The sequence below is a fragment of the Puma concolor genome, chromosome A3 (assembly GCF_028749965.1).
Source record: "Puma concolor isolate L17-30 chromosome A3, mPumCon1.1.hap2, whole genome shotgun sequence".
Taxonomy (NCBI): Eukaryota; Metazoa; Chordata; class Mammalia; order Carnivora; family Felidae; genus Puma; species Puma concolor.
The window spans coordinates 64,625,718-64,653,079 of NC_141669.1; the positions used below are offsets into that span (position 1 = coordinate 64,625,718).

General features: G+C 35.9%; 2 protein-coding genes across 12 annotated transcripts in view; one reads left to right on the forward strand and one right to left on the reverse strand.

The window, feature by feature from the left end:
- FANCL (FA complementation group L) overlaps positions 1 to 4,777 on the forward strand; it is an 84,960-nt gene extending 80,183 nt beyond the window's left edge. For all 5 annotated transcript variants that reach the window (XM_086701057.1, XM_086701058.1, XM_086701059.1 and 2 more), the window contains 6 exons: positions 837 to 920; positions 1,404 to 1,449; positions 1,528 to 1,609; positions 2,451 to 2,567; positions 3,892 to 3,963; positions 4,272 to 4,777. In XM_086701057.1, coding sequence (XP_086557183.1) covers positions 837 to 920; positions 1,404 to 1,449; positions 1,528 to 1,609; positions 2,451 to 2,567; positions 3,892 to 3,963; positions 4,272 to 4,307 — 437 coding nt within the window. In that variant the 3' untranslated portion in view covers positions 4,308 to 4,777. The remainder of the gene's footprint in view (positions 1 to 836; positions 921 to 1,403; positions 1,450 to 1,527; positions 1,610 to 2,450; positions 2,568 to 3,891; positions 3,964 to 4,271) is intronic.
- Positions 4,345 to 27,362, reverse strand: part of VRK2 (VRK serine/threonine kinase 2) — a 105,680-nt gene continuing 82,662 nt past the window's right edge. For 6 of the 7 annotated variants that reach the window (XM_086701050.1, XM_086701054.1, XM_086701049.1 and 3 more), the window contains 3 exons: positions 24,818 to 24,984; positions 19,532 to 19,693; positions 4,345 to 4,681 (listed from right to left, as the gene is read on the reverse strand). In XM_086701050.1, coding sequence (XP_086557176.1) covers positions 4,379 to 4,681; positions 19,532 to 19,693; positions 24,818 to 24,984 — 632 coding nt within the window. In that variant the 3' untranslated portion in view covers positions 4,345 to 4,378. Of the gene's footprint in view, positions 4,682 to 4,827; positions 6,648 to 19,531; positions 19,694 to 24,817; positions 24,985 to 27,362 lie in introns of those variants that run through there. The other variant, XM_086701055.1, reaches the window with a different exon arrangement.

The following is a 27,362-nucleotide window of genomic DNA, read 5'->3' on the forward strand; positions in this document are numbered from 1 at the left end:
AGGCAGAATATAGATAGGTCTTAACTTTTGTTTATCCATTCTGGCAACCTCTGTCTTTTGATTGGAGCGTTTAGTCCACTTCATTGGAAGGGATTATTGATAGAAAATGTTTTGATAAACTCCATAAAACTCAAATCATAATTTATTGTATGCTGGTCTTTTTACATCTGACCATAATTGTGCTTTCCAAGAAAGTTATGGAAGTCACTTTGATAATTATTTCTTGAACTTGTGATTTCTTTTAATATTAAAGATCTATCACTCTATAAAAAATTTTTATTTAAGCTAAAATAGAATTCTGACCAGAATTTCACTAGAAATCAGTTAACTTAATGGATTGACTCTGTATTTTAAAACCTTAGATGGATCCCCAAATCTTTATTCATAATCATAATTTCAAAGTGCATTTCTTTTAGACTATAAAATTATATTTATAAATATATTTTATAAATAAATACATTTAGGGGCGCCTGGGTGGCGCAGTCGGTTAAGCGTCCGACTTCAGCCAGGTCACGATCTCGCGGTCTGTGAGTTCGAGCCCCGCGTCAGGCTCTGGGCTGATGGCTCGGAGCCTGGAGCCTGTTTCCGATTCTGTGTCTCCCTCTCTCTCTGCCCCTCCCCCGTTCATGCTCTGTCTCTCTCTGTCCCAAAAATAAATAAAAAACGTTGAAAAAAAAATTTAAAAAAAAAAAAATAAATACATTTATGTATTTATTGAAACCCATAACACATTGGCTAATCTTTCCTGTGGTACAGTAAGTACCCAGACAGATACTGCTTTATTTTTTATTTGATGAACTTCTACTTCTATAAACTTTAATGTTCTTTTATTCTAGGGAATAATGCTTCAATACATATAGAGGTTGACCCCAAGCATCCTACTATGCTTCCTGAGTGCTGCTTTCTTGGAGCTGACCATGGTATGAGATCTCCTATTTAAATGTTTTTAACAGTCATAAAATTCTTGTCTTTCACTGTTAAAATATTCTAAAATACTAACACATGGTAATTATTTTAAATGAAAATGTTTCATCATTCTGAACTGTGTAGTTTTGTGTTTTTTTAAGTAGATGATTTAGATTTTCCAGTCAAATAATTAGCAAATTCTGTGTTTTAACAAGAGAGTATATTACAGAGTTGCTAAGAGATCTTAGAAGTTTTCATCAGAAAATAATTTGTAACTACATGTGGTAATAGGTATTAACTGAATTTGTAGTGATCATTTTGCAATACACACACATACCAAATCATGATGTTGTACACCTAAAAGTAATACAATATTATATACCAATTATATCTCAGTTAAAAAAAAATTCCGTGCTAAATGTGGCTTTACAAAGCGAGAGCTGCAGACACTACATTTTTAAACGTTTTTTTTTTTTTTTTTTTTTTAATCTCTGAAGTGGTAAAACCTCTTGGAATTAAGCTGAGCAGGAACATACATTTGTGGTAGGTATTTTTTGTAACACAATGTTTATTTTTCTATTATTTTGCAAATTTAATAACAATTTTTTTTCATGCTTTTAGGGATCCAGAAAATAGTCTGTTACAAAATTTGAAAGATGTTTTAGAAATAGATTTTCCAGCTCGCACTAACCTGGAAAAATCTGTAAGTTTTATGAGTGCTTTGATATTCCAAACAGCATAGCATAATGAAAGTTAAATGTTCTTCTTTTAGACACCAGAGAAAAATGAGGCTGAAAGGGAGGGAATTGGAAGAATATTGTAACAGACTTCTGAACTGCAAGCAACAGTAGCATCAAAGAATTTGTTAACCTTTGATTAGTGGTTTAAGTATACTTTTGTCATGGTCTTTGTAGCAATGAAGTGATTAATGACAGACATCTTTATTATTAGAAATAGGGGGAAAGGTCCAAAGTAGCTAATGAGATGTTTGGATATTCTAATACTATCTGCTTATGGATGATTGAAATAAAGTTTTAATTAGCTTGATGTATTTTGTGAAGGATGGCAGTACAGTTTTTGAAAATGAATAGATGTTACTGTGTTGCAAAAATGATAAACTTGGAATTGAGTTTTGATAAAGTTGCAGAGGTTGTAGACTATTAAAGTGGTGGGAATGTTTTTGTCTTCTTCCTTTAGTTAAAGAATTTTGAAGTTTAGTAATCATTAGCTAATGTCAGTTAGTATCTTTATATATTACATTGGCATAATATTGATGTACAATGTGGGAAATTTACTTAAGCCCCAAATAGAATCTGCTTTTAGTATATCTATGTGTATTACTTACTGGATGAAAAAGGAAGGACTCTCACAAATCGCTTTTCTGAAGTGTTAAGCAGTGATGTAACTGTATTTTCTGTAAAGAATGCTATAGTTACCTTTATGAAAACTTTGAATGAAAATTTGATCTTGTCTATCCCATATTATTCTTACATTACCTTGTGTGTTTTAAACACTTGTGCTTATAAATATTTCTTCTTTTGAAGGATTTTTCTATGGATTGTGGCATTTGTTATTCATATCAACTTGATGGTGCCATTCCTGATCAAGTGTGTGATAATCCTCAATGTGCACAGCCTTTCCATCAAATATGCTTATATGAGGTAAAAAATAAAAATAACGCTGTTAAGACTTTTTTGGCTACCATGACCTAGCAAGTCTGCATGTTGAAATATACAGAATCCAAAATCTGTTTAAGTGAATAGCAATCTCTTTTTTCCATTAGCTTCTTTACCAGTCCATTTCCAGATGCCCGTGTGCTTTCATTTCTTCATCCTGGTTACTAATGAGTGAATAAATGTCCTAAAGTAGTATCCTAGGAAGGGAGAAAATGTATCCAGAATATATTCATGGGCTGCTTACTGATGCATAACAGATCAAATTGATGCTACATTGGAATCTTTCAGTGAAAATCTCATGTGACCACAGTGCAAACTGTCACTCATCCAAGTGGGAGTAGTAGTGGTAGCAATCAGGTGAAAGGGAACTGGCACTAATGAGTGTCTGTTACTTTTCAAAGTATATTTAAGTATAGAATAAATGTAATAATCTTACTTTTGATATTGAGAAAAATGCGTTTTGTGATCTGGATATGTCACGGCACTCTCAGTGACATTTTATTTATAATTTACTATCTGTGAAGTCTGCTTTCATTCCTGTGTATAGTCATTTGATCTCTACAGCATTCATCTTAGGGCACAGTTGACATGATTATATATGCATGTATATATGAAACACCTTGCAGTTGTATAGTGCGTTCAGTCTTCTCGAATATCACCTCTTGTTTTTGTGATTAGAGGTAGCAAGCAGTTGGTGTTACCTGCACTTTAAGAATGGAGAACTTAGAGATGTCAATTCACCTTCTATAAACTCACAAAATACCAGGTCTAATTATAGAGATACTCTTAAGGGAACATGTGCTTTCTTTTATAATAATGAATATTCATTTAATTTTTAAAAATGGACTGCCTCATCTTTATAATTAGTGGATTGAGAATTAACCCACTATTGGTGATTAAGACCAGAATTGAGACCTAAATTTTCACAAGCTTACAGTATCTTTTACAGCAAGAGTTCTTAATTTGTAATTAATGACTTCAGGTCAGGTCTGTGAACCCCATTGACTTGTGTACATTATTTTTGTGTCTATTTTGGATGTTGAGAAAATGCATAAAGGGGCCCATAATTTGGCTATAAACCAGTGTTATAGATCTCGAAATTCGTGGTAGTCTCCCCTTGTTATTCAGCATACTACTAGTCTGGTATTGGCCAGGAAATGTTCCCCTTACTTTTTGTAAAAGAAAATTAAGAAGGTAAATCTTTTGGAATAAGAATATATGTAATCATAAAGGAAATGAATTTAGAGTATCTGTAATGTGTAATCATGCTGACATTGCTCCCTTTTTCTTCTCTTTTTAAAATCTTCAGTGGTTGAGAGGACTGTTGACTAGTAGACAGAGTTTTAACATCATATTTGGTGAATGCCCATATTGCAGTAAGGTAAGGAAATCATTAATCAAATTTCATAAAATACGCCTGGCTTTTAATAGTGTGCTTTGGAAGATAGATAAGTATACAGTATATCAGCTTATGCAAAACTTTTTGTTACTTCTGTTATTCTATGTGGTAAGAAAAAAAAAAGGGTAAAATTGTCCCTGTCAGTGACATTTTGTTTTTTAAATTGCTCCTTTGATCAAAAAAAGTTATTTTTCAAACTGTATCATGACACTGTTTTCTACAATAAAGCAATCTTATTTTTTAGAATGTCCACAAACTTACTTTGTTAAATTGTATTCTCTTTTTACAAGCCAATTACCTTGAAAATGTCTGGGAGGAAATCCTAAAATAAGAATGTAACATTTCTGTGAAGAACTGGCAGCCTTAAGAATTATCAAAAGGATTTTATTTGATATCTTCAGAGAAAGTATAAAGTAAGACCTACTAAAATCAAAAGAAAAAGAACGATAAAGCCATAATAATACACGTCAGTAACTGTCTCTTCATTGAGAGTAGAGTCTCTGACCTCCATTCCGGTTGGAGAAGTATATGTATACCAAGATGAAGATCTTGAATTGTCGAGTATATACGGACTGATAAAATCTTGATATGGTTTGTAAAGTGAATTTGGGAACTGTATAGAGCTCGGTTTTTGTGGAGAACTGTTTCTTTCATTCAGAATTTGAGACTCACAGTACTTTTGTCTTCTCTTTGTGCTTTCCTATGGAAAAGTATATATATTGTGTTAGGTCTGAGTTATCCTTATACTGTGTACTCTAAGAGTTCTAAATAAAACATGTTACACAAAACGAACAAATTTTTTGCATATTCTTCCTGAGAAGTTTTTTATAAAGTACTTATCCCATTAACCAACCCAAATCTAGTTAAACTGATTGGTTCTTTTAAATCAGGCAATAGGCCATCTTATAAATAATTTGTCCTCTAAAAATACAACGAACTATGAAACCTGAATTTTCTTGGCAAGACAAATCTTATGTGGGCAAGATAGTCACGATTAGAAAGCTTTTTGGTTATTAATATTAGTGATTCTGAGGCAGCCGTGGCAGCAGAGTGAGATGTTGGTGGCAGTGCTGCACGTCCACAGAGCAGCCTCGGTCCAGCAGCCTTCTGCCTGGATTCCAGAGAATGACATCTCCCAATAACAGACCTTAAGAAGAAAGTTGGTTAAAATCCTTATTTGTCCTGAACGTTGATCCAAGAAAAGATGCTCATTTCCTAGCCAAAAAGGAAAAAGTCTCCACAGATTACAGTTTTGCAATGTTAAACTGGAATGCCTAGAAGCATACGACAAAATTTGTCAGAGGATGTTGCCAAAGACTCAAGAAGATCAACATGACCCTTGTTCTTTGGTGGGGACTTAGAACACACTGTTTGGAAAGCAGCGTCAAGCTGTCCACCCGTGGAGGTATGAAGGAGGATATCATTATAAATAAACCTCCGAATACCCTCAGAGAAAATCAGGTATTTGTGAAATTCCATAAAGCAAGAAGCAAAATACCTATTTCTAAGAAGAATCAGCTGTTACTAGAATTCAGTTTCTGGAGTGAGCCTGTCTCACGGAGGGCCTGATATATGTGAATTCAGAGCCTAGAACTCCCACAAGGAGCGGTGATTACATAGGGCAGTTATTGTTTAGCCAAACAAAAAAACAATTTTCCCCCAAACTGATCTATAGATTCAACACTGTCCCAGTCAAAATCCAATCAGGCTTTGGAAATGCAGTGGACCCAGAATAGCTAAAACAACCTTGACAGTCAAGAACAAAGTGGAAAAACATACTTTACAATTTGAAAACTAATCACAAAGCTAGACTAATCAAGACAGTATGGTCCTGGCACAGGGACAGGCATACAGATCAGTGGAATAGAATTGAAAGTCCAGAAGAAAACTCTCACATACATGAGGAATTGGTTTCCAACAAATGTACGAAGGCAATTCAATGGGGACAGGTAATCTTCAACAAAGGTGCAGAGACAACTGGACATCCTTGTAAAAATATAAATTTAGACCTACTTCATTTTGTACAAAAATTGACCAGAACCAAATTGTAAATGTAAATATAGCTGGAATTTAAAACTTTAAGGAAAAAAAAAACCAAAAAAAACAGGAGAAAATCTGTGATCTAGGGTCAGGTAAAGTGTTCTCTATAATATCAAACGTACAAAAGCAAATAAAAGTTTACATAATTGAAGGACATCATTTAAAAAAATCAAAGACAACTCACAGACTGGGAGAAAATTCTGCAAATCATTTATCTGATAAAGGATTTGTATCCAGAATACATAAAGACTTGAATAGACAGTTCTCTGAAAGCATATGAAAAGATGGTCAACATCACCAATTGCAAGAGAAATGCAAATCAAACTATAATGAGATATCATCTTACCCTTTAAGGCCATTATCAAAAGAACAGAAAATAACAAATGATGAAGATACAGAGAAATTGGAACCCTTGTGTACTGTTGAGAGGACTGTAAAATGGTGTAGCCATTATGGGAAACAGCACAGAAGTTCCTCAAAACATTAGAAGTAGAATTACCATATAATCCAGCAATCCTACTTCCGGGTATATATTGAGAACTCAAGTGTCTTGAAGAGATATAGGTACACCCATGTTCATCATAGCATTATTCACAGTAGCCAAGAGGCAGAAGCAACCCAGATTCCTATGGGCAGATGAATAAAGAATATATACATATAATGGATTATGCAGCCTTAAAAAAGGAAATCCTGCCACATGCTACAATATGGATCAATCCTGGAGGACATTCTGAAGAGCAAATTAAGCCAGTCACAAAAGGACATCTATGATTCCACTAACACGAAATATCTAAAGAAGTCAAAATAACAGAAACAAAAAGGTAGTTGCCAAGGTAGAGGGTAGTTGGTCTAAAGTTTCAATTTTGCAAGATGTAAAAGTTCTAGAGATCTTTTGCACAACAGTGTGAATATACTTGGCACTACTAAACTACACGGTTAAGTTTAATGTTACTTGCTTTTTACTACAATAAAAAATAAAAATAGTCATTCCCAACCTTTATCATGACATGGAACCCTTTACCTGACCTACATGCCATATATTGGATAAAGGAATTGGCTGTTCACAACCAGAGGAAATTGCCTCAGGGTGGATACTGTGGCCTGTCTCATAGAAAGCTCTGGGAACAGACCAACCACTGTAGACTGAATATTATTGATATATGCAAGTTCCAGGAATTTCTTACACCATTCCTATTAGCCAGAGCTCTTAATCAGTTTCCTGCTTTAATCTTAACTGGTTACGAGTTGTTCTGTTTCTGCTTCACTTTGGTGACCTGCCCTGCCCTGTCCTTGTACTATTTATCAAGTAACTTAGAAGGAAAAAATTAAAAAGGCAAAATATTTCAATCTTCAACCATCTGATGTAATACCATCATTCTTCACAATAGCTACTTTCTTGACCTCTTCAAAGAGCCTTTTTTACCCCCCTGAAAGTCACTTTCAGGATGCAGTTTTAGAAGGCAAGAAGTAATTACCTTCTACATAAGGTATACAAAACCAAATAGAGGTCTTGAAGGAAGGCCCTTTAACTTTTCTACTTAGAAGAAATCATTGGAAGTCAAATAACTAACTTTAAGCTACTCTTTACTGCCTGAGAGCTAATAAAGACACACTATCCCAATTGTCCTAAAGTTTTCTCAGCTTTAGAGGTGCCTAGCTGGCCCAGGGTGTATAGCACGTGACTTTTGATCTCAGGGGCATGAGTTCATGCCCCACATGGGTGTGGAGCCTACTTTAAAAAAAAAAAAAATTGTCAGCTTTATTTGCTAAAGGCAAAATAATTACTCCTGTGGCCCCCTAAAGCATTGTTCTCCCACAAAGAAAAAGAAATATGCCATCAAATTTTATATTTTTAAAGACGGAGAGCCACTAGTTAGCTAACAAGTAGCATTTACATATAATAACTTACATGTAGAAGTAGACAATGTCCCCATCCAGGTAAGAACAGAAGTCAAGCTACTAAAATTTCAAGGTTGGTTACACACTAGAGAAGTCTGTGTACCTAATCTCTCTTTAAGCAACAACTGATATCAAATGGGAAGGCCCTCATCTAAGGATTTAACCACCAGTTGTCTTCGGCTTACTGAGAGATCTGCTTGGGAAAGATAGTCTATGGCATAGGTTGTAAAATGTTGTGAGTTGCCTGTTTTGTGAATAAAGATTGATTGGAACACAGCCACACTCATTTGTATTTTACTGTGTATGGCTGCTTTTATACTGCAATGGCAGAGTTGAATTGTTTCTGACAAAGGCTAGGCTGTAAACCCAAAATATTTACCATCTGGCTCTTTACGAAAAAGCTTTCTGGTCTATGGCATAGTATTTCAAACATTAGAAAAAGCGTACAAATCATTTTGGGATCCTGTTAAAATACAGATTTCAGGGGAGCCTGGGTGGCTCAGGTGGTTAAGCCTCGACTTTGGTTCAGGTCATGATCTTGCGATTTGTGAGTTTGAACCCCACACTGGCCTCTTCTGTCAGTGCAGAGTCTGCTTTGGATCCTCTGTCTTTCTCTCAAAAATAACAAACATGAAAAATACACGTTTCATTCAGAAGGTCTAAGATAAGACTTAGATTCTGTGTTTCTAAGAAGCTCCAGGTGATGCCAGTGCAGCTGGTTGGCACAGCAGACTTTTAGTAGCAGAGGCTTAAGGCATACAATAATCCTAGTCAGTATAGTGTTTCTGAACCTGGGACACTTGTGCTCCATAGGACATTTAACAATTTCTGGAGACATTCTGGGTACTACAACTGGGAGGAAGTACTATTGGCATCTACTAGATAAAGGCCAGAGATGGCTTACAGTGTACAGAACAGCCAGCTCAGTAAGCCCAGAGTGGTGCTGCTGAGAAACCTTGAATTCTGAGCAAGTTATTAACCTTGAATGCACGTCAGAGTCAATTAGGAAGCTATGAAAAATACCAATACCCTTTTTAGTTCTAGCCATGAATAATGGGCATCAGATCTCCCCTCCTGCTGTGAAAAGCCCATGAAATGAATACAAACCAGAGTTGGACAAAATATATGAAGGAACTTATCACACAGAGAAAACAAGGCTGTGATTCTTGAGGAAAGGAAAACACCCAGACTGATAAAGGCTACGGTTGCAGATGATCTTTACCTTAGCCCAGCCTTCAAAAAGCCTAAATGAAGTGAAGACATGACTAATCAAGTTGAACCACCAATAAATTATTTGTCTGCCAGAACAAAAGTCAGTACTCTTTAAAGGAATACAATAAAATGTGGAGTTTCAAGAACTGACTAGCAGCCACGATATTCAGCGTATAATAAAACTTTTACGACACACAAGGAACAGGAAACTGTGACCCATAACTAGGAGAAGAAGAGAAATAGATGTGACCCAGATGGTAAAATTATCAAACAGGGACAATAAAACCACTACATAAGTATGTTCAAGGAATTAAATATAAAGTTAAACATAATTAGTGAACAGATCGAGAGACTCAGCAGAGAAATGGGAAATATAAAATGCTTCTAGAATGGAAAAATACAATAAATGAAGTTAAACATCCACTGGTTAAATAGGTAGAGACCAGGCAAAGGACCAGAATGAAGCACAGCAAGATAAAAGACTAATTTGAAAAACGAACAGAGCCTCTGAAAAGGCCTGAGAGAAGGTAGACAATTCTAACTGCATGTATTTGGATCTCAGAGAAGAGGGATTGAGGCATGAAACAAATCCTAGCTGAAACTTTTCCAGTGATGAAAATTATGAACCCACAGATGAAAAAAGCTCAATGAGCCCAAAGCAGAATAAACATAAAGACAACTATCTCTAGAAAACCAAAGATAAAAAGCAAATATTAAAAGCCGAAGGGACACATTATATATAGGGTCAATGATAAGAATAACTGCTAACTTCTCATCGGAAAAAAACACAAGACGACAAGAAACATTTTTAAATTCAGAACGAAAAATCTCATGTCAGGTGAGGCCTTCACAATGAAGGTGAGGGGCATCTAGTTCCAGCCAAGACAGTAAGTACATTCTACTTTATTCCTTCTAATTACTACTAAAGATTTTAGACAAAAATTAATACAACATTCTGAAAGTTGTAGAATAGAAGGCAGACTGGATAAGGACCTTAGAACACACAGAATGACCCAGCCCCAAGTCTCATCCCAACCACCTTTTTTTTTGATGCCTATTTATCCCAGCCTGGGCCACAATGCAATCTACAATTGGAAAACAACACTGTGCACACAAAAAAGTCCAGGAAAAGCCTGTTGTCTTTAAACAGTGGATCAGCAGGAAGGCAAGTATACAGTTCAGAACACTTGTCTCCTATACCTGCTGTACTTTAGATGAACACATGAAAGAAACTGTACCCTTCCCACTTCCCACTAGGGGTTGTGGAAACTGGGGTAGAGTCCTGTCAGGTGTCACCACCATGCATTAACCAGGAAGCACACCTACCCTTCCCCACCAAGCACTGAGGAGACTAAAGTGGAGCCCTGTCAAAAGACCAGCCCCACACTAACAAAGCAGTACTCTCTCCACTGGCGTTATGGAAATTATGAGACAGAGCCCTGTCAATGCCCAGCCTGTACTACTGAGCACTGACTTCTCCTTCCCTCTCTCCCAGACACTCTGGAAACCAAAGGGTAGAGCCTTGTAAACTGTCCTTCCCTGCACTCACACAACATAAGTAGTGCCTCTCTTCCTCTGCAACAGACACTGTGGACATTGTGCAGTAGAGCCCTAAGGACCATGCCCAGCCTGCATTAAGCAAACATTAGCAAAAAGCAGCAACCCTCTATTTCTCTTTGGCCTCAAATGTGGATAGGAGCCCAACTGACCCATCACTGTCATGCATTAAAAAAAAAAAAAAAAAAAAAAAAGTATACCTCACATCCTTCTAGTTAGAAAACCTTGTTCTCAGGAATAGAACTACAAGAGAGCTAACTAGCCAAGCTATAGAAAAAAAAAAAAAATCAATAATACCACAAACCAATGGGATCTGATAATATTTATAGAGCACTACACCCTCAAAACAGTAGAATGCATGATCTCTTTAATCTCTCATTAAGACAATACCCTGTGTCAAAAAATAAACCTTAACAAATTTGAAATGATACAAAATATGTTCTCAGACAATATAAATTAGAAATCAGTAACAAAGAAAATGGAAAAAGTCTTCACTTAGAAATTAACACACTCCTAATAGCCAAGGCATCAAAAGAAGTCTCATGAAAAAGTACAAAATTAAAAATACTGGGGTGCCTGGGTGGCTCAGTTGGTTAAGCATCCAACTTCAGCCCAAGTCATGATCTTGCAGCTCGTGGGTTCGAGCCCCACATCAGCCTCTCTGCTCTCAGATCCTCTATCTCCCCCTCTCTCTGCCCCTCCCCAACTTGCTCTCTCTCTCTCTCTCTCTGAAAAACAAATCAACGTTAAAAAATAAGTAAAATTAGGGGCACCTGGGTGGTGCAGTCAGTTAAGCAACCAACTTCTGCTCAGATCATGATCTCACAGTTCCTGAGTTTGAGCCCTGCTGACAGCTCAGAGCCTGGAGCCTGCTTCTGATTCTGTGTCTCCCTCTCTTACTGCCCCTACCCCGCTCATGCTCTGTCTGTCTCTCAGAAATAAATAAATGTAAATAAATAATAAAATTATAGGTACAAGAAAAGTACATTACATAAGGATTTATGGGATACAGTTAAACCAATACTTAATAGGACATCTATAGCATTAAATACCTACATTAGAAAAAATGAAAGGGCTCAAACAATAACCTTCTACCTAAACTAGAAAAAGGAAAATAAACTAAAAATCAAGTTGAAACAAAGAATAGGAAAATCTGCCCAGTCTAAATCCAGCCTGTTTTGTAGAGTTACCAACTAAGAATTAATTTTAAATTTTTAAATGGTTGGAACAAACATTTTCTGATTGGAAAATTTTATGGAATTCAAACTTCAGTGCCATAAAATTTTGTTGGAACTCAGACTCATTTGTTTACATATTGTATATGATACTTTTGTACTATGGTATACAGCTGAATAGTTGTAACAGAGAGCATGTGACCTATAAAACCTAAATATTTAACTATTTGGCTGCTTGCAGAGAACTTTGACTACTCTTGAAATTGAATCCATAGTGAAAAGGAGAAATCTCTAGGCCCAGATGGTTTCACTGGAGAATTCTCTAAAATACTTTACTTACTTTAAAAATTTTTTAAATGTTTATTATTGAGAGAGTGTGAGCACGGGAGGAGCAGAGAAAGCAAGAGACAGAATCTGAAACAGGCTCCAGGCTATGAGCTGTCAGCACAGAGCCCCATGTGGGGCTTGAACTCATGAGCGGTGAGATCATGTCCTGAGCCAAAGCCAGAAGCTTAACTGAGCCACCTAGGCGCCCCTCTAAAACATTTTAAAAAGAAACAACACGAATTCTACTAATTCTGTTCCAGAAATTAAAAGGAGGAAGACTTGTCAACTCATTTTATGAGGCCAGCACTGCCGTGATACAAACACTGGATAAAGACAGTAGAATAAAAAGAAAGCTACACACCAGTAGTCCTCATTAACAGATGTAAAAGTTCTCAACAAAATACTAGGAAATTGAACCTAGCAACATATGAAAAGAATTCTACACCATGTAAGACTAGAGGGGTGCCTGGATGGCTCAGTCAGTTGAGCATCCGACTTTGGCTCAGGTCATGATCTCACAGTTTGTGAGTTCAAGCCCCATGTTGGGCTCTGTGCTGACAACGCGGAACCTGGAGCCCGCTTCAGATTCTGTGTCTCCCTCTCTCTCTGCCCCTTCCCTGCTCGTGCTCTGTCTCTGTCTCTCTCTCTCTCAAAAATAAACAAACATTAAAGAAATGTAAGACTAGTTCAATATTCAAACACTAATCAATGTCATCCACCATGGCAACAGTGTAAAGCTGAAAAATCATATGATCATATTAATTGATACAGAAAAAGCACTTGATAAAATTTAATACCCATTCATGATAACTCTTAGTACACTAGAAATAGAGGTGAGCCTCATCAACCTGATAACACCTACCAAAAATATACAGCTAACATCACACTAAATGGTGAAGAATAAACAACTCACACGTTCTTCAACACTACGTCCATACCTCAGAACATTCCTTATCAGTAAAAAGGAATGAACTATACTGAGACATGCAAACTCAGATGGATCTCTATCTAGGGCATTATGGTGAATGAAATAAAGCCCATGTCAACAAGTTACATAGTAAAGAATTTGATTTGTACAACAAATGCTCAAGATAATCTATTATAGTGATATGGAACAAATCAGTGCTTTCCAGGGTTTAGGATAAAGGGGAGGGTGTCCATATAAAGCAATACACGGAAGTTTCTATGTGAGGGAATTTCTTCCTAGAACAGTTCTGTACAGTAATTTTTGTGATTAGTCTATACATGTAATACAATTGAACAGCAACATACACATATGAGTACATGTAAAAACTGATGACCAAATAAGGTATGTATTTTATAGTAGTATGCCAAAGTTAGTTCCTGGTTTTGAAAATTATACTATTGTTATAAGATGATGTCATTGGAGGAAGCTGGGTAAAGGGTACACGGGAGCTGAAGGAAGGGTACATGGGAGCTCTCTATTGCAATTTCTGAGTGTGCAATTATTTTAAAATTAAATGTTAAAAAAATAAATTCAGAGGTAAAATATAGTTCCAGCTCTCCCACACCAAAAAACAAAATACAAACAAACAAAAAAAGTAAAGGTGAAATAAAGATATTTTCAGACAAGAAGTGAGAGAATTAGTCTCCAGGAACTTTCCACTACAATGTTAAAGGAAATTCTCTGCGAAGACGGGAAATGAACCAACTGTAAACTGAGATCTATGGGAGGGCTGAAGAATTCCAACAGCAATAAATATGAGACTTTTTTTTCCTCTCAATTTCTTTGAAATAAAAGTGATTTTTAAAAAAATAATTTAACGTTTATTCATTTTTGAGAGACAGAGACAGAGCATGAGCAGGGAAGGAGCAGAGAGAGAGGGAGACACAGGATCTGAAGCAGATTCCAGGCTCTGAGCTGTCAGCACAGAGCCCAACGTGGAGCTCGAACCCATGAACTGTGAGTTCACAACCTGAACCAAAGTTGAATGCTTAACTGACTGGGCCACCCAGGCGCCCCAAAACTGGTTTTTTAAAGCACAATAGTAACCGCATTATGGAATTAATTATATATGTTAAAAAAAGTATGACAACAGTAGCACAAAGGATGGAAATGTATTTTTGCAAGATTCTTACATTATATATGAAGTCGTTTATTAAATCAAGGTAGATTATTATACAAGTGAAAGATGTATATTATAATTTCTAGAGCTATGTTAATATGGTAGCCACCGACCACATATGACTTGAATACTTGGAATATGGCTAGTCTAAATTGAGGTGTGCTGTTAGTGTAAAACACACCAGATTTTGAAGACTTAATATGAAAAAAAGAATGTAATATGTCTCCATTTTTATTATAGTTACAATATTTGGGGTATTGGTTTAATTAGAGTTGTTTTTATATTATTAAAGTAAACTTTAATTAGAGTGGTTTTAGAGCAGGGGTTTGCAAACTTTTTCTTTCAAGGGCAGATAGTAAATATTTTAGTATTTGGGGGCCACGCAGTCTGTGTTCTAAATACTCAGCTCTGCCACTGTAGCATGGAAATACCCATAGACAACATGTAAGAGACTATGTAAACGAATGAGTATGGCTATGTTGCAATATAACTATTTAACTTTAACTATTAACAATACAACCATATAAGTATATTTAAATATAACTACTTAAAATAGGTGACCCGCTGACTTTGGCCCATAGGCCATATCTTGCTGTACTAAAGTAACCACTACAACAAAAACAAAACAGCCCAGAGAAACACAGTTTACAAATTGAAGATATGAGAGACAAATTCCCACTTACTCCAAAAGAAAGCAGGAGGGAGGTAAAAAGTGACAAAGAATAAACGGAGCAAAAAGAAACCAAATAGTGAGATTGTAGATTAAATTGAACTACAATAATTACATTAAATGGAAATGGGACAGATTGAAAGGAAGGTTTGTGAGGTCGTGCAAAAAAAGCAAGACTTAAACTGTTATTTACAAAAGCACTCACAGACACAAAGACACAAAACACAAACATTAAACAGAAGGATGGAAAAGGACACACCATGCAAACTAATCATAGGAAGGCTGGAATTGTTAAAATTAAAGTAAAATTCAAGACAAAAGAATATTGACACATGTAAGAAAGATGTTTAACAATGATAAACAATATTTCACCAAGAAGATGTAACAGTTCTGTATCTGTATGTCCCTATTAACAGCATGAAAATTCATGAAGAACTTACAAAACTAAAGGAAATATAGACAACTCCACAATTACAGTTGAAGATTTAACATACCTTGTCATTGATTGATTAAACAGGAGGACAAAATAAAGCAAAGCAGTAAGGATATAGAAGGACTGAACAACACTATCAATTTAACCTAATCAACATTTATAGAATAGTAAATTCCAAATTCAGAATATATATTTGTTACAAGCACATGAGGAACATTCATCAAACTAAGTCTTCTTGACCATAAAACAAGTTTCAGTGTATTTTAAAGGATTGCAAGAATATGCTCTGATAAATTAGAAGTCAATAACAAAAACATAGCAATAAAATCTCAAAAATATTTAGGAATTAAAAAATCATGCTTCTAAAATCCATGGGGTCAAAGACTAAGTGAAGGGAAATTAGAAAATATGTTTAACTGAACAACAATGAAACACAATATATCAAGATTTGTGGAATACATCTAAAGCACTGCTTAAAATTCTTTGTAGCTTTATATATTTTAGAAAGAAAGGCTTAAAAGTAATGATTTAAGCATTTACCTTATGAAGCTTAAAAAAAAGAGTACCCAAAATAAGTATAAGGAAATGATAAAGAACGGTAATTAGTAAAATAGAAAAAAAAAAAAAAACTCAGCAGTAGATAATTCAACAAATCCAAAAATTGGTTCTTTGAAAAGATCAATAAAAGTGATAAGCATCTAGCTAGACTGTAAAAAAAAAAAAAAAGAAAGAAAAAAATTCCTTGGAAGATACATATTACCAAAGCTGACACAAGAAGAAAAAGAAAATCTAATGATCATTATAGAGAGTAAATTCATAATTAAAGATTTTCCTACAATAAAATTCTAGGCCCAGATGATTTTCTTGCTAAATTCTAGGAAACATTTATGAAAGATAAATCTTACTAAAACAGTTTCTGAAAATAGACATGTCCAATTTGCATAATGACCTGAAAACAAAACCACACAAGGATATTATAAGAAAAAAAATTACAGATCAATATCCCTCATCAATGTAGATATAAAAACCCTTAATGGAATAATAGCAAATTGAATTCAGTATGACAACACATCGTGACTAAATGTGGTTTACCCCAGAGAAAAAGGTTGATTTAACACTCAAAAATCAATGCAATTCATTGCACTAGTAAAGGAGAAAAATCATATGATCATTTCAGTAGATCCCAAAAAAGGACTTAATATACACTCATGACTTAATTTTTTTCAACAACTGCAATGAAATTTCCTCAGCCTGATAAGAGGGCATTTAGGAAAAACCTACAGCTAACATCATACTTAATGTATAAAGAATGAATGTTTTCCACCAAAGAACAGGAACAAAGCAAGGATGCCCATGCTCAGTGTAGTATTAGAGGTCATAGAAGGTATAACAAAGCATGAAAAAAAGCTATGAAAGGCATACATGTTGGAAAAGAAGTAAACCTCTATTCACAAACATTACTGACTATGTATAAAATCCTAAGAATCTGCCAAAAAACGAGAATTAAAAAGTGACTTTAGAAAGATCTCAAGACACAAAGTCAATATACAAAATGATATTTACAATAGAATTAAAAAACAAGAGATTTAGAGATAATTTTAATGGAAGATGTATACGATACCTACACCAAAAACTACAAAATACTTAGAGAAATTAAAAATCCACATAAATGGAGACAAGTATCGGGTTCATGCATTGGAAGACTCAAATGTGTTGTTGGGATTTCAGTTGCCCCTAAACTGATGTTTAGATTTAGTGGAATCACAATCAAAATTCCATTTTGCTTTTTAGTGGAAATTGACAAACCAGTTCTTAAATTTTATGGAGAGGAACAGGACCCAAAGCATTCTTGAAGAAAAGGGTTGAAGGACTTGTACTACCTAATTTCAGAACTAGTTGTAAAGCTGCAGTAATTGATGTACTGTGGTTTTGGTGTAAGGACAGATAGACTGATTAGAAGACAAGAGAGAGTTCAGAAATAGACCACAATTTACACTGTCAGCTGACTTCTGAAAAAGACTCCAAGGAAATTTAATTAGGAAAAGGAAATCTTTTTAACAAATGGTGCTGTGACAGCTGGCTCTGATGGAAAACAAGAACCTCAACCCCTTATACACACAAGAATGATTTGAGCTCATGGACTCAAAATGAAAGCCAAAACTAGAAGGCTTTTAAAAAAATATTTAGCAAACTGTGACCCTAAGATAGGCAAAGTTTTCCCAGGTTTCTTTACAGAAAACATTGATAAATTGAACTTCAAATAAAAATAACAAACAGTTTTTGCTCATTAAAGACAAATAAATGAATAGGGAGGCTGCACACTAGGAGAACATACATATCCACAATACAGATGTATAAAGAATTCCTACAACTCAGTAATAAAGAGACTATCATCCAAATAAAAATGGATCAAGACATTTTACAAAAGAAGACATATGAATGGGGAGTCAGCACATGAAAATGGTGCCCACAGTTATTAATTATCAGGTCAATGATAATCGGACTCAACAGAAATACTAATACATAAATGTTGGAATGCCCAAAATTAAAAAGACCAACACCACCAAATGCTGGGGAGGATCTGGGATTACTGGTGGGAGTATAAAATGGAAGTACATGTCAGCTTTTTATAGAGGTGAACGTACATCTGCCCTGTGAACCAGCAATTCCACTTCTCAGGACAAATGAAATGTAACCATAGAAGGACTTGTGTCACAATGTTCATAGCAACTATTAATTATGATGGCTAGAGCCAGGGGCAGCCCAGGTGTCCTGGGAGAATGGATATATGGCTTATGGTGTACTATACAATGGAGTTCTGCTCAACAAGAATTAGTGATACGTGTAACAATATGGATGAGTTTCAAAAACAAACAAACAAACAAACATGCTGAGTGAAAGAAGCCAGACACAAAAGAGTGCATTCTGTATGACTAACATGGTACGTGACATTCTAGAAGAGGCAAAACTAACCTAGTGTGAAAATCAGAATATCAGAACAGTGGTTGTTTGGGGGAAAGGGACTGACTGAGAAAAGGAACAAAGAGCTTTCTGGAGTGATAAGATCTGCACACACATATCACAAATGCCCACACCAGTTACAATGAATCAATTTCTTGGCTTGGAACCTGGGCATCAGGTTTTTTTTTTATAGTCCCTTCCTATCTCCATACACAAAGTGATTCTGGTGCATAGTACAGGTTGAAAAAGAACACACAAGAATCTCAAAATTTTGTCACCAAGCAATATTTGTAATTTTACAAATGGGAACTACAAGTTCAAAGGATTCTTATTAGTACTGTAAAAACATTCTCTGGATAAATGTGTATACTTGTTGGTTGGGTAAGAAATGCCCAACTTGTATGTGTCTAATTTTCACCTTGGCTGCCAAGAGGTTCAGAGCCAAATTCAGTGCTCAGTTTAGTGATTAACGTCTCAGTGCCTGATAAACCAATTTTGAGGGGCGAGGGTTTGGGAGATAGAAGATGGGGGCATTAAAATATCCTGTTTCACATTTTAAACTACCTCAAATTATTTGAGGAAAATGATGGTGTATAAATCATATAAAACATTGGTCATTTTGGAAAAAAATATTTTTTCATTGAGGATATAAATATATTGATTGTATGCTTCTCCTTCTTCTCAGAAAAAGGTTCGATTAGGAAAGACTTTTGCCGTTGCTTGAATGAGTCCTCTGCTAAAGGTAAGTCACGACTCAACCAAATGATCGAATAACGTAAAAAATGCATCATTTTACAATACAACCGTATCAACAGGGAAACTCTTCACTCACATTTGATTATAAGGGCGAGAGTGGAGGAACCCACGTAAGAGTATGGAACATGCTAAGAGTCCCTAATGGATCATAGATGGCATAAAAAATTTAAGTGCACTTCATTACGTTCTCAGGGTAAAGAAATCAGATCTGTACGCAAATGTGCTCACTGTCATTCTGTTTCTGTGATGATTGGTGTGGGCTGCTTTGATTTTATCCACTGGATAGGATATTTTCTGCCCCTTCTCATTTAACAAAACCATACAACCTTGGCCCCCAGGAGAAAATAAAAGGTCTTTATTCCCAAACGGCATATTCTAATATAACATTAAGGAAAAAAAAAAACAAAACACAACACAACAAAAAGCCTCTCACCTGAGCTGTTTCACTGTTAAGCAATCTAGTCAGCAGCTCCTCTGTTTGCACTTTTCTCCCGGTTGAACAGGACTCAGCACTTCTCTCACCACGGATGTTTTTTTCTATTAACCTATTTTGCATCTGATTGACTTGCTTTGTTGCAGCCTTTTGAGAAACAACCTGTTGATTGAGAGTAATAATGTATAATGAAAACTTTTGACACTTGTAAAACAAAAATGCTTCTATGTCCAGATTCTTGAAAATTCTAAACTTGCCAAGCTTTGAAAAAAAAAAAGGAAGAATTAAAGAGGAAACCAACAAATGGATGTTATAGAAAGAATATAGCAGTTGGCAAGATCCAGACCCTTTCTCATCAATAGTACAAGACCAATTAAAATTAGTGTCACTGTTATACGCTCTTTAGAAATTATCTCTACAGATAGCTTGCTTATTGAAAACGGCATTTTTACAGAAAACTGTCACATTCTAAAACTGCACATGAATTCATTATTAACCTTTGCTGGGAGTGGATCCAGTACATCTTTTTAGTTTAAATTCTTATTAATTAGAATCTTCGTTTTCTATCATTGAAGTGAGCCTAATGAATGTGAACGTATAAAAGGAGCTTATAATGTTGCTTACTTTCTTATACAGGTAATTTAACCTTTGAGTAGATGAGTAACAGTTCGTGCCCCCTGGTACTGTGCACCAGTATCAAAGGTTAAGTTCTACAACAAGCCTGCTGTCTCTCAGGTTCTTTTTCACACCGTGGTGTTATCTGGGGGATGACTGACTCTTAATAACCTTGAAGTAGACACGGAAATCGAAGGGCAGATCCCACAATTCAGCTGGAAGATTAAAAGCCACAGTGAAGATCCTTATGTGAAGTATTTGGTCAGCAGCTTCATGTTTACAGCAGCTGAAAGTGCCATCACCTTTCTTCATGGGTTAAAGAGGGGCCAGAAGATAGGAACAGCACAAGGGGAAATAATGGAGTAGCCAGTGCCAAAACAGAGAATGAATTACGTTGGCTAGGCGAGCAGAGCCTTAATTTGTAGTCTCTCAATTTTTAGCTTCTATTGCCAAGTGTGTTCACTCCTTCCCTTTAAAATATGCTGGTGTTTTGTGGCGAGGTCTAAGCTGTCACAACACCATTCTTTATTCGCCCCTCCTCCCGGATCCTGGCTTCTCAAAGGGTAGCAAAGCCATTGCTTTTCAGTACCCTGACAATTGGCATTGTTCCCTAATCACTCAGGGTTTCTTTATTTTCACCACTCAAGTCTCCCAAACTACTGGGAAAATTCATGGGTAACCACCTTCTGAGTCACACTCCCACTGAAGTCATCTTAGTGATAAATGCTCACCATACCACTGGTGCGAAACAAAGGGTTTCCCAAAGCTGTTGTACACCGGTTCGTTCTGATGAAAGACTGGCTTGCCAATCACTGTGAAAATGTGTTTTATGATAGAAGGGATTAGTTGAGATACGGAGGTTTTTAATGCCTCACTTTAGGTATAAGAGTTTCTGGCCTGGGAGCCTCTGATGTACAAACAAAATCTGATCTAATATATTCAGTCCTCTGTGAGGCTTTCTGGAAGAGATGGTGCCTCCTGGATCTGCCGTCAGTTGGCTGGATGGGCAGGTTGCGCTGCCATAAGCATTTCTAGCTAATAAACAAGATGATACCCAGTTTATGGAAATTTTCTATTTCTAGGGGAACTTTTAAAATGGTAAGAGTGAAGTGGGATAAGTTTTACTCTTAATTGTGAACAGAGGTAAAACGTTTTCTCAAAGATGTAAGAGTGAATATAGAAAACACTCTGGGCATCGCACGAAATCAAATAAAATACTACCCAAATAGGTGTCAGCTTCAAGAGAGAGGCTATTCAGATCAGGTATTTTTTATTTAATTTTCCATTGGCACTTCAGTGTTCCAAGAAATCAGGAATACTTTTGGCCTCCTGAAATCTAGTGAGCCAAAAATGTGCTCACAAATGAGAATTTATATTCTACTTTTCTCACACAGTATAAATATAAATAGAATTATTTTGAGAATTAAAGCTCAAGAAAGAATTTTATGAACTTTCAAGGTCAACACAAAGATTACTACCACGAATAATAATATATATATTCATCCCTGGATTTGCTGCTAACCTCAGATTTAGAGTAAATGAAGGGACAAACTCTTACTTGTCTGAAACGTAAGACAGCTTGAACATTTTCATTCTGCCCTACAGTTACTCCTCTGCCTAGGGAGAGCACTTAGGAAGGATGGGTGTCTGTAGTATTACAATATGGATTCAAGCATCATAACAAGGAGAGAGATACGATAAGCTGGTAAAAGGATCCTCTACTGGCTGTGGAAGAAACAGCTTATTCAGAGGGTTGAACGGGGGCCTTCAATAATGCTGGTTTTCCAACGTGGCTTTAACATTCTCATCTGGGAATTCTAGAGCTTTAGCTCACCTCAATAAGCATTCTTACTGAAATATGGTTTCCTTCAGTGAATTTTGGACATTAAATCCCAGTGGATGGTATAAATAGACTGTGGTAGCCTGATGATAGATTCTTCTAATTTGACAGTGTTACCTCAGGAGCCATCGGAGCTACTAAAGAGTGATTTCAGCTATACAGAACATCATTTTGATTGAGGCAAATGCCCCAAAAGATTTGCCTTTCAGAAAAAAAAATATCAATGTCTCTACTGTCTTGACAAAAATTCATTTCCAATTTAACTCCAGTAACAGTATTGGAGGACTTGTGTAAGAAGGCGGCTCTGTTTACAAGGAACAGTTTATGATGCCTTGTAAAAACCTAGTATTGGAAAAATACCTCCTTTTTCTTTTGCAAAAAGATGCTGTAAGTTTGCCAAGATTCTTAACGGTGATGTGCTATTTTCTAATACCTAACCAAAGCATATTTTTGTTAGGAATACTAAATTTAAAAGGTACAACCATTTCTGCTGAGGGAAATAACATTTAAAAAAAATGAGCATTCATAACTTTCCTTTGAATACTGAATGATAGAAATATTTTATTTACCTAACGGTATATGTTTTCTGGTACTGACTTCTTTTTTAGTATCTTTGTCCAAAGAGTGTAAGTTCAGGATTCATTCAATATTCTGTTAAATAACTAGAGTAATCCATGTATGAAGTAACAGAAAACGTTTTTAGTTACTAATAAGGAGATTCTGTCTGGGACTAAAAAGAGAAATCTGGGGCCATGTGGTTGATACTCATTCTGGACCTAAAATGATTTTTGTTATGGAAGCAATCAATTGTGGAAACTAGCCTATACTTTTATCATTCAGGGAAACTGAGTACAGCACAGTTTATATTGTCATATTTTGCTTTTCAACATTTTCAAGTTTAGTATTTGCAACATTACAAAATCTGTAAACTTTAAAAATACTTATTCACCACATGGTGAGCCTATTTTTATATTAAGATTATAACATATTTATGTGCACTTAAAATACTACAGAAATAAAGTCTTTATTCAATAACTATTGATCGGCTGTGAACTACATCCCCAAAACCTCTTACTGTCTTTATATCAGGGGTGGTCATATTGTTAGAAATTAACTAAGGTCTTAAGAATGCATATTATTCTTAGTGTTTGCTTTTTACTCATAATCAAAGCGCTCTAATCAAAAGGGAAGAATAAAATATTTTTGATTGAGGCTCATTGGAAAAAATGTTTTATGTTCTATTCTCTGCATATAAAAGTGGTTTCACAACAAACATCTTTTGAATTTGATGAAACTGAAAAATTCTGGTGGATAATAATTAGAATTTTACATCAGAGGATATAACTATCAGTTTTTAAAATGGCTTCTTTTATATTTCAATTAAGTTTATGAAACTGAAAAACTACAGAAAAGGAAAAAAATCTACTTAAATTAGTGTAGATTAAGTGGTGACCATTATTGCAAGGGAGATACTACGTTAAGGAAATGGCTCTTTGTTTTGTTGCAAAAGTGATAAAAACACAAAAGTCAATAAAACTGTTAAAATAAGTCTCAGTAATTACCAAGATCAAAATCCACTGGCTTTTTATTAAACATGAACTTTTGTTCTGCCTTCTGCAATACGTAAATAGTGCTGACAATTGGTTTGTGAGGCATTTGCTACAATAAAATGTAATTGTATCATGAGAGAAAGGTGACAATCAGGAGATCATGAAAAAATTACATATTCTCACTGGTAGTTAATTAGCCATGCAAAACCTCCTCAAACAGATATTCTCTTCTATTAGGAATGATTACTATGCAGGCCTACAGATGTCAATACCACAGTCATTCAAATACTTCTTTCCCTACTAATTGAAGGTTGTAAAGCTCTGGTGCCAAGGTTTTGCTTCCAAAGAGCTAATTTATGACTAGAAGGATATTTTATGTCTTCAGTTGCAGCAGCTACAAAATTCAGCAAATCAGAACCATCTGTGCACTGATACTTGACTCACCATCCATCTAGCGGCCTATCAGTCACGTTAGTTTGCATCCTGCATTCTTGGCTCATGAACACTTGTGATGATCCAAAGTTCATAAGAAATATTAAAAATGAATGGCATCCTGACCCTACCTTATTGCACATGCATCGGGGAGAAAAAGCCCTCCCTACAGGTTTTGCATGTGGATCCTGTCCAGGAAGGGCTGGACATTTAGTTGCCTGTCCAGTAGCACTGCTCACAGGAATCTCAGGTTTCCCCCACCCTGTAAAAAATGTTTTAAATCCTAATTCTTGTGTATTGTTTCAAGTTCTCTCTCTCTTTTTTTAAGTCAGTGGGAAGATAACAGAATATAGGAGAAAAGGGTAACTTAAAACTTTTTAAAAGGTTATTTTTGTAGATTGATATATCAGTGCATACAAGTAGTCTGGTTAAACCTAAGAATATCATCATTATCACCCCCAAATTATGGAATTATGGCCAAACTGGCAAACAAAAGCAGAGAGCAATAACCAAAGAAATCTGAAGAAAAGCAACGAATAAAGGTTGTCCTGAATAAAGTCAGATTAGCCTTTAATCTTACCCTGGTCGTGTCTCTGTGACCTCAGCGACTGCTTTATTTCTTTAATAGTACCCTAAATAGGCCATGGATCCTACTGTTTTTCTCTAAGAGACAATAGGTCAAAAGAACTTGCAACAAAATTTCCTGGAGCTCAGTTAGGAGAAATAGGAATTAAATGTAATAAGCAAGAAAGTGGGTTGTCAGACTCCCTCTGAGACCCAAAACAACTTCATTTGGTAGAAAAGCCTCACAGAAGGTAATCGTAGGATCCCAGGGACTACGTTACTTACTTTTTGATTGTTTGGAGTATCCACATTCACACTGTCTCCTTTAGTGGAAAATTCCAGTGGTCCTAAAGGTGTTCCACCTGGGTTCAGAATTTTCTTGAGCATTTGATAGTTTGGCTTTTCATCATATGCTAAATTATGAGCACATACCAAATACTGGGCTATTTCACCTGTGAAGTGTAAATTTTTTTTTACATGTTATTCGTAATTGGCAAGAATTGTCAAGACTCCAATATCATCAAAATCTCTCTATTCTGTCTTACACGTGCACACAACACACATCCTGAAGAAACTAAGAATAAACAATTCGATGCAAAGCACTTTTCAAATGATATCCAAAAATGACTGAAATATAGTGACTTAGAGATTTGACAAGATGGGAGAAACTGGTAATTTTTTTACACATCTTTGTTGATATGTTTACATTTCACTAATCTTATCAAAGGAAGCAAATTTTAAAATTATAGTTAGTGAGTTTGATTTATGAAGTGCAACTACTAAGAACTACATGAATAATATAATAGACCAGACATGCTTCATACTTTATGTTGAAATTTTAAAAATTCAGTTAAAAACAAGTGTTACTTATTATAAACCTTACTTCAACGGAAAAAAAAAATCACTGCAAGTTTTAATTCAGGCTTTGATTTTGAGATTATAAAAGTACATTTAGAGGGATGCCTGGGTGGCTCAGTCAGTTGAGCGTCCGACTTCGGCTCAGGTCATGATCTCATGGTTTGTGAGTTCAAGCGCGGAGTCGGGCTCTGTGCTGACAGCTCAGAGCCTGGAGCCTGCTTCAGATTCTGTGTCTCCCCCTCTCTCTGCCCCTCCCCTCCTCATGCTCTACGTCCCTCTGTCTCTCAATAATAAACGTAAAAAATTTTTTTAAAGTATATTTAGAAATGAGCTTGAATTCTAGGTTTTTAGCCATGACTAATTTTAGAATTCATCGAACCTTCCTGGAGTCCTCCACACCTAGCTAGCCTAGTGCATTCACTAGTGCATTCATTATATAGCCTTTCTGATTTAGAGCAGAAGGGTAAAATGTTGCTACTTTTTCAAGTTTGTTTATTTTGAGAAAGAGAGAGTGCAAGTGGGAAAGGGGCAGAGAGAGGGGGACAGAGGGAATCCCAAGCAGACTCCCTGCTGTCAGTGTGGAACCCAGTGTGGGGCTCGAACTCACAAACTGAGATCATGACTGAAGCCAAAACCCAGAGTCAGATGCTGAACGGACTGAGCCACCCAGGCATCCCTAATCTTTTTCTAATGTAATCTCTTCCCTAGAACTATAGTAACCCCCTTCCCCCTGCCAGAAACTATGAACTACAAACTTCTAAATACAAGCAGAATTAGTAACCCAAAGTTACAAATATAGCTGCCTTAAAACAAATGTAGTTTGCATTTTTGTTTCAGATGGAGATTCAATCTAAAATCCAGACACAAGTTAAGTGATCATACCATATACTGTTTAAAATCTGGCATGTTTTCATTTGTTCACAGAGATGTTTAGATACTCCACTTTTTACAAGCTTTTCCCCTTCAAAAACTTATTACTGACACAGACACAAGTACCTCTTACTAAGTTGTTTATATTCCCATGGCAGGGAAAATCTGGGAAGCTTTGTGGGTTGGCAGGAGTGACTTCCTAATCCTTCCTTTTCCCTCCAGGCCCACCTCCATTCCAGTGGGGAGCTGCGGACCCTGGGTTTATCTCCCTATGGGGAAGAATTCCAAAAGGAACAGTCACCATCCTGTTCCTCTACAAAAGTCGGAGTGACCATTTTATACCATATTGTCCATAGCCATTTTCTAGGAATATAAGGCTACTGTGGCGAAAATGAGAACTCTTAGCTCCAGGTTTTTTTGGTTTTGTTTTTTGGGTTTTTCTTTTTTCTTTTCTTTTCTTTTCTTTTCTTTTCTTTTCTTTTCTTTTCTTTTCTTTCTTTTTTTCTTTTCTTTTCCTTTCCTTTCTTTTCTTTTCTTTTCTTCTCTTTTCTTCCTTCCCTTTCTTTTGATACTTAGGCAATTATAATGCAACCTACTTTTTCCCCTAATGTCTAAGATATACCAAATTCTGTTCTCTAACATTTGATCAAACAGATCTCTATTAGCTGGCAAGTAGTTATAACTCATGTTTCCAGAAGCCCATTGGGGAGGTTTGATTGCTGAAGGGATGATTAAAAAGAAAATGAGATTAAATTACATTCACTGTTATTTTAATGTAAATATTCTGTTGTTCTTTGGCCCTTTCAAGATTGGTAAGCCAGGTTTGGCATATATTATTATAATTCTATTAACCAAAATATCCCAAATGGAGGAGAGAGCTGAATAATCGGGGAGAAGTTTTCACAGATCACCGTTAGAAGGCAATGGAAGATCCTGGCACTGCACCAATGGACAGCAGCTGTGCGGCAAAGCCTTCATGGGTCTGGGGCTTGGAAAAATGAGGCATCGGTGAGGTAGGAAAAGGAGAGAAAGAACCGCCCTCTTATAAATTCATTATTATCAACCTGAAGCTTAGACTATTGTGATGTATTACTGCTTTAAA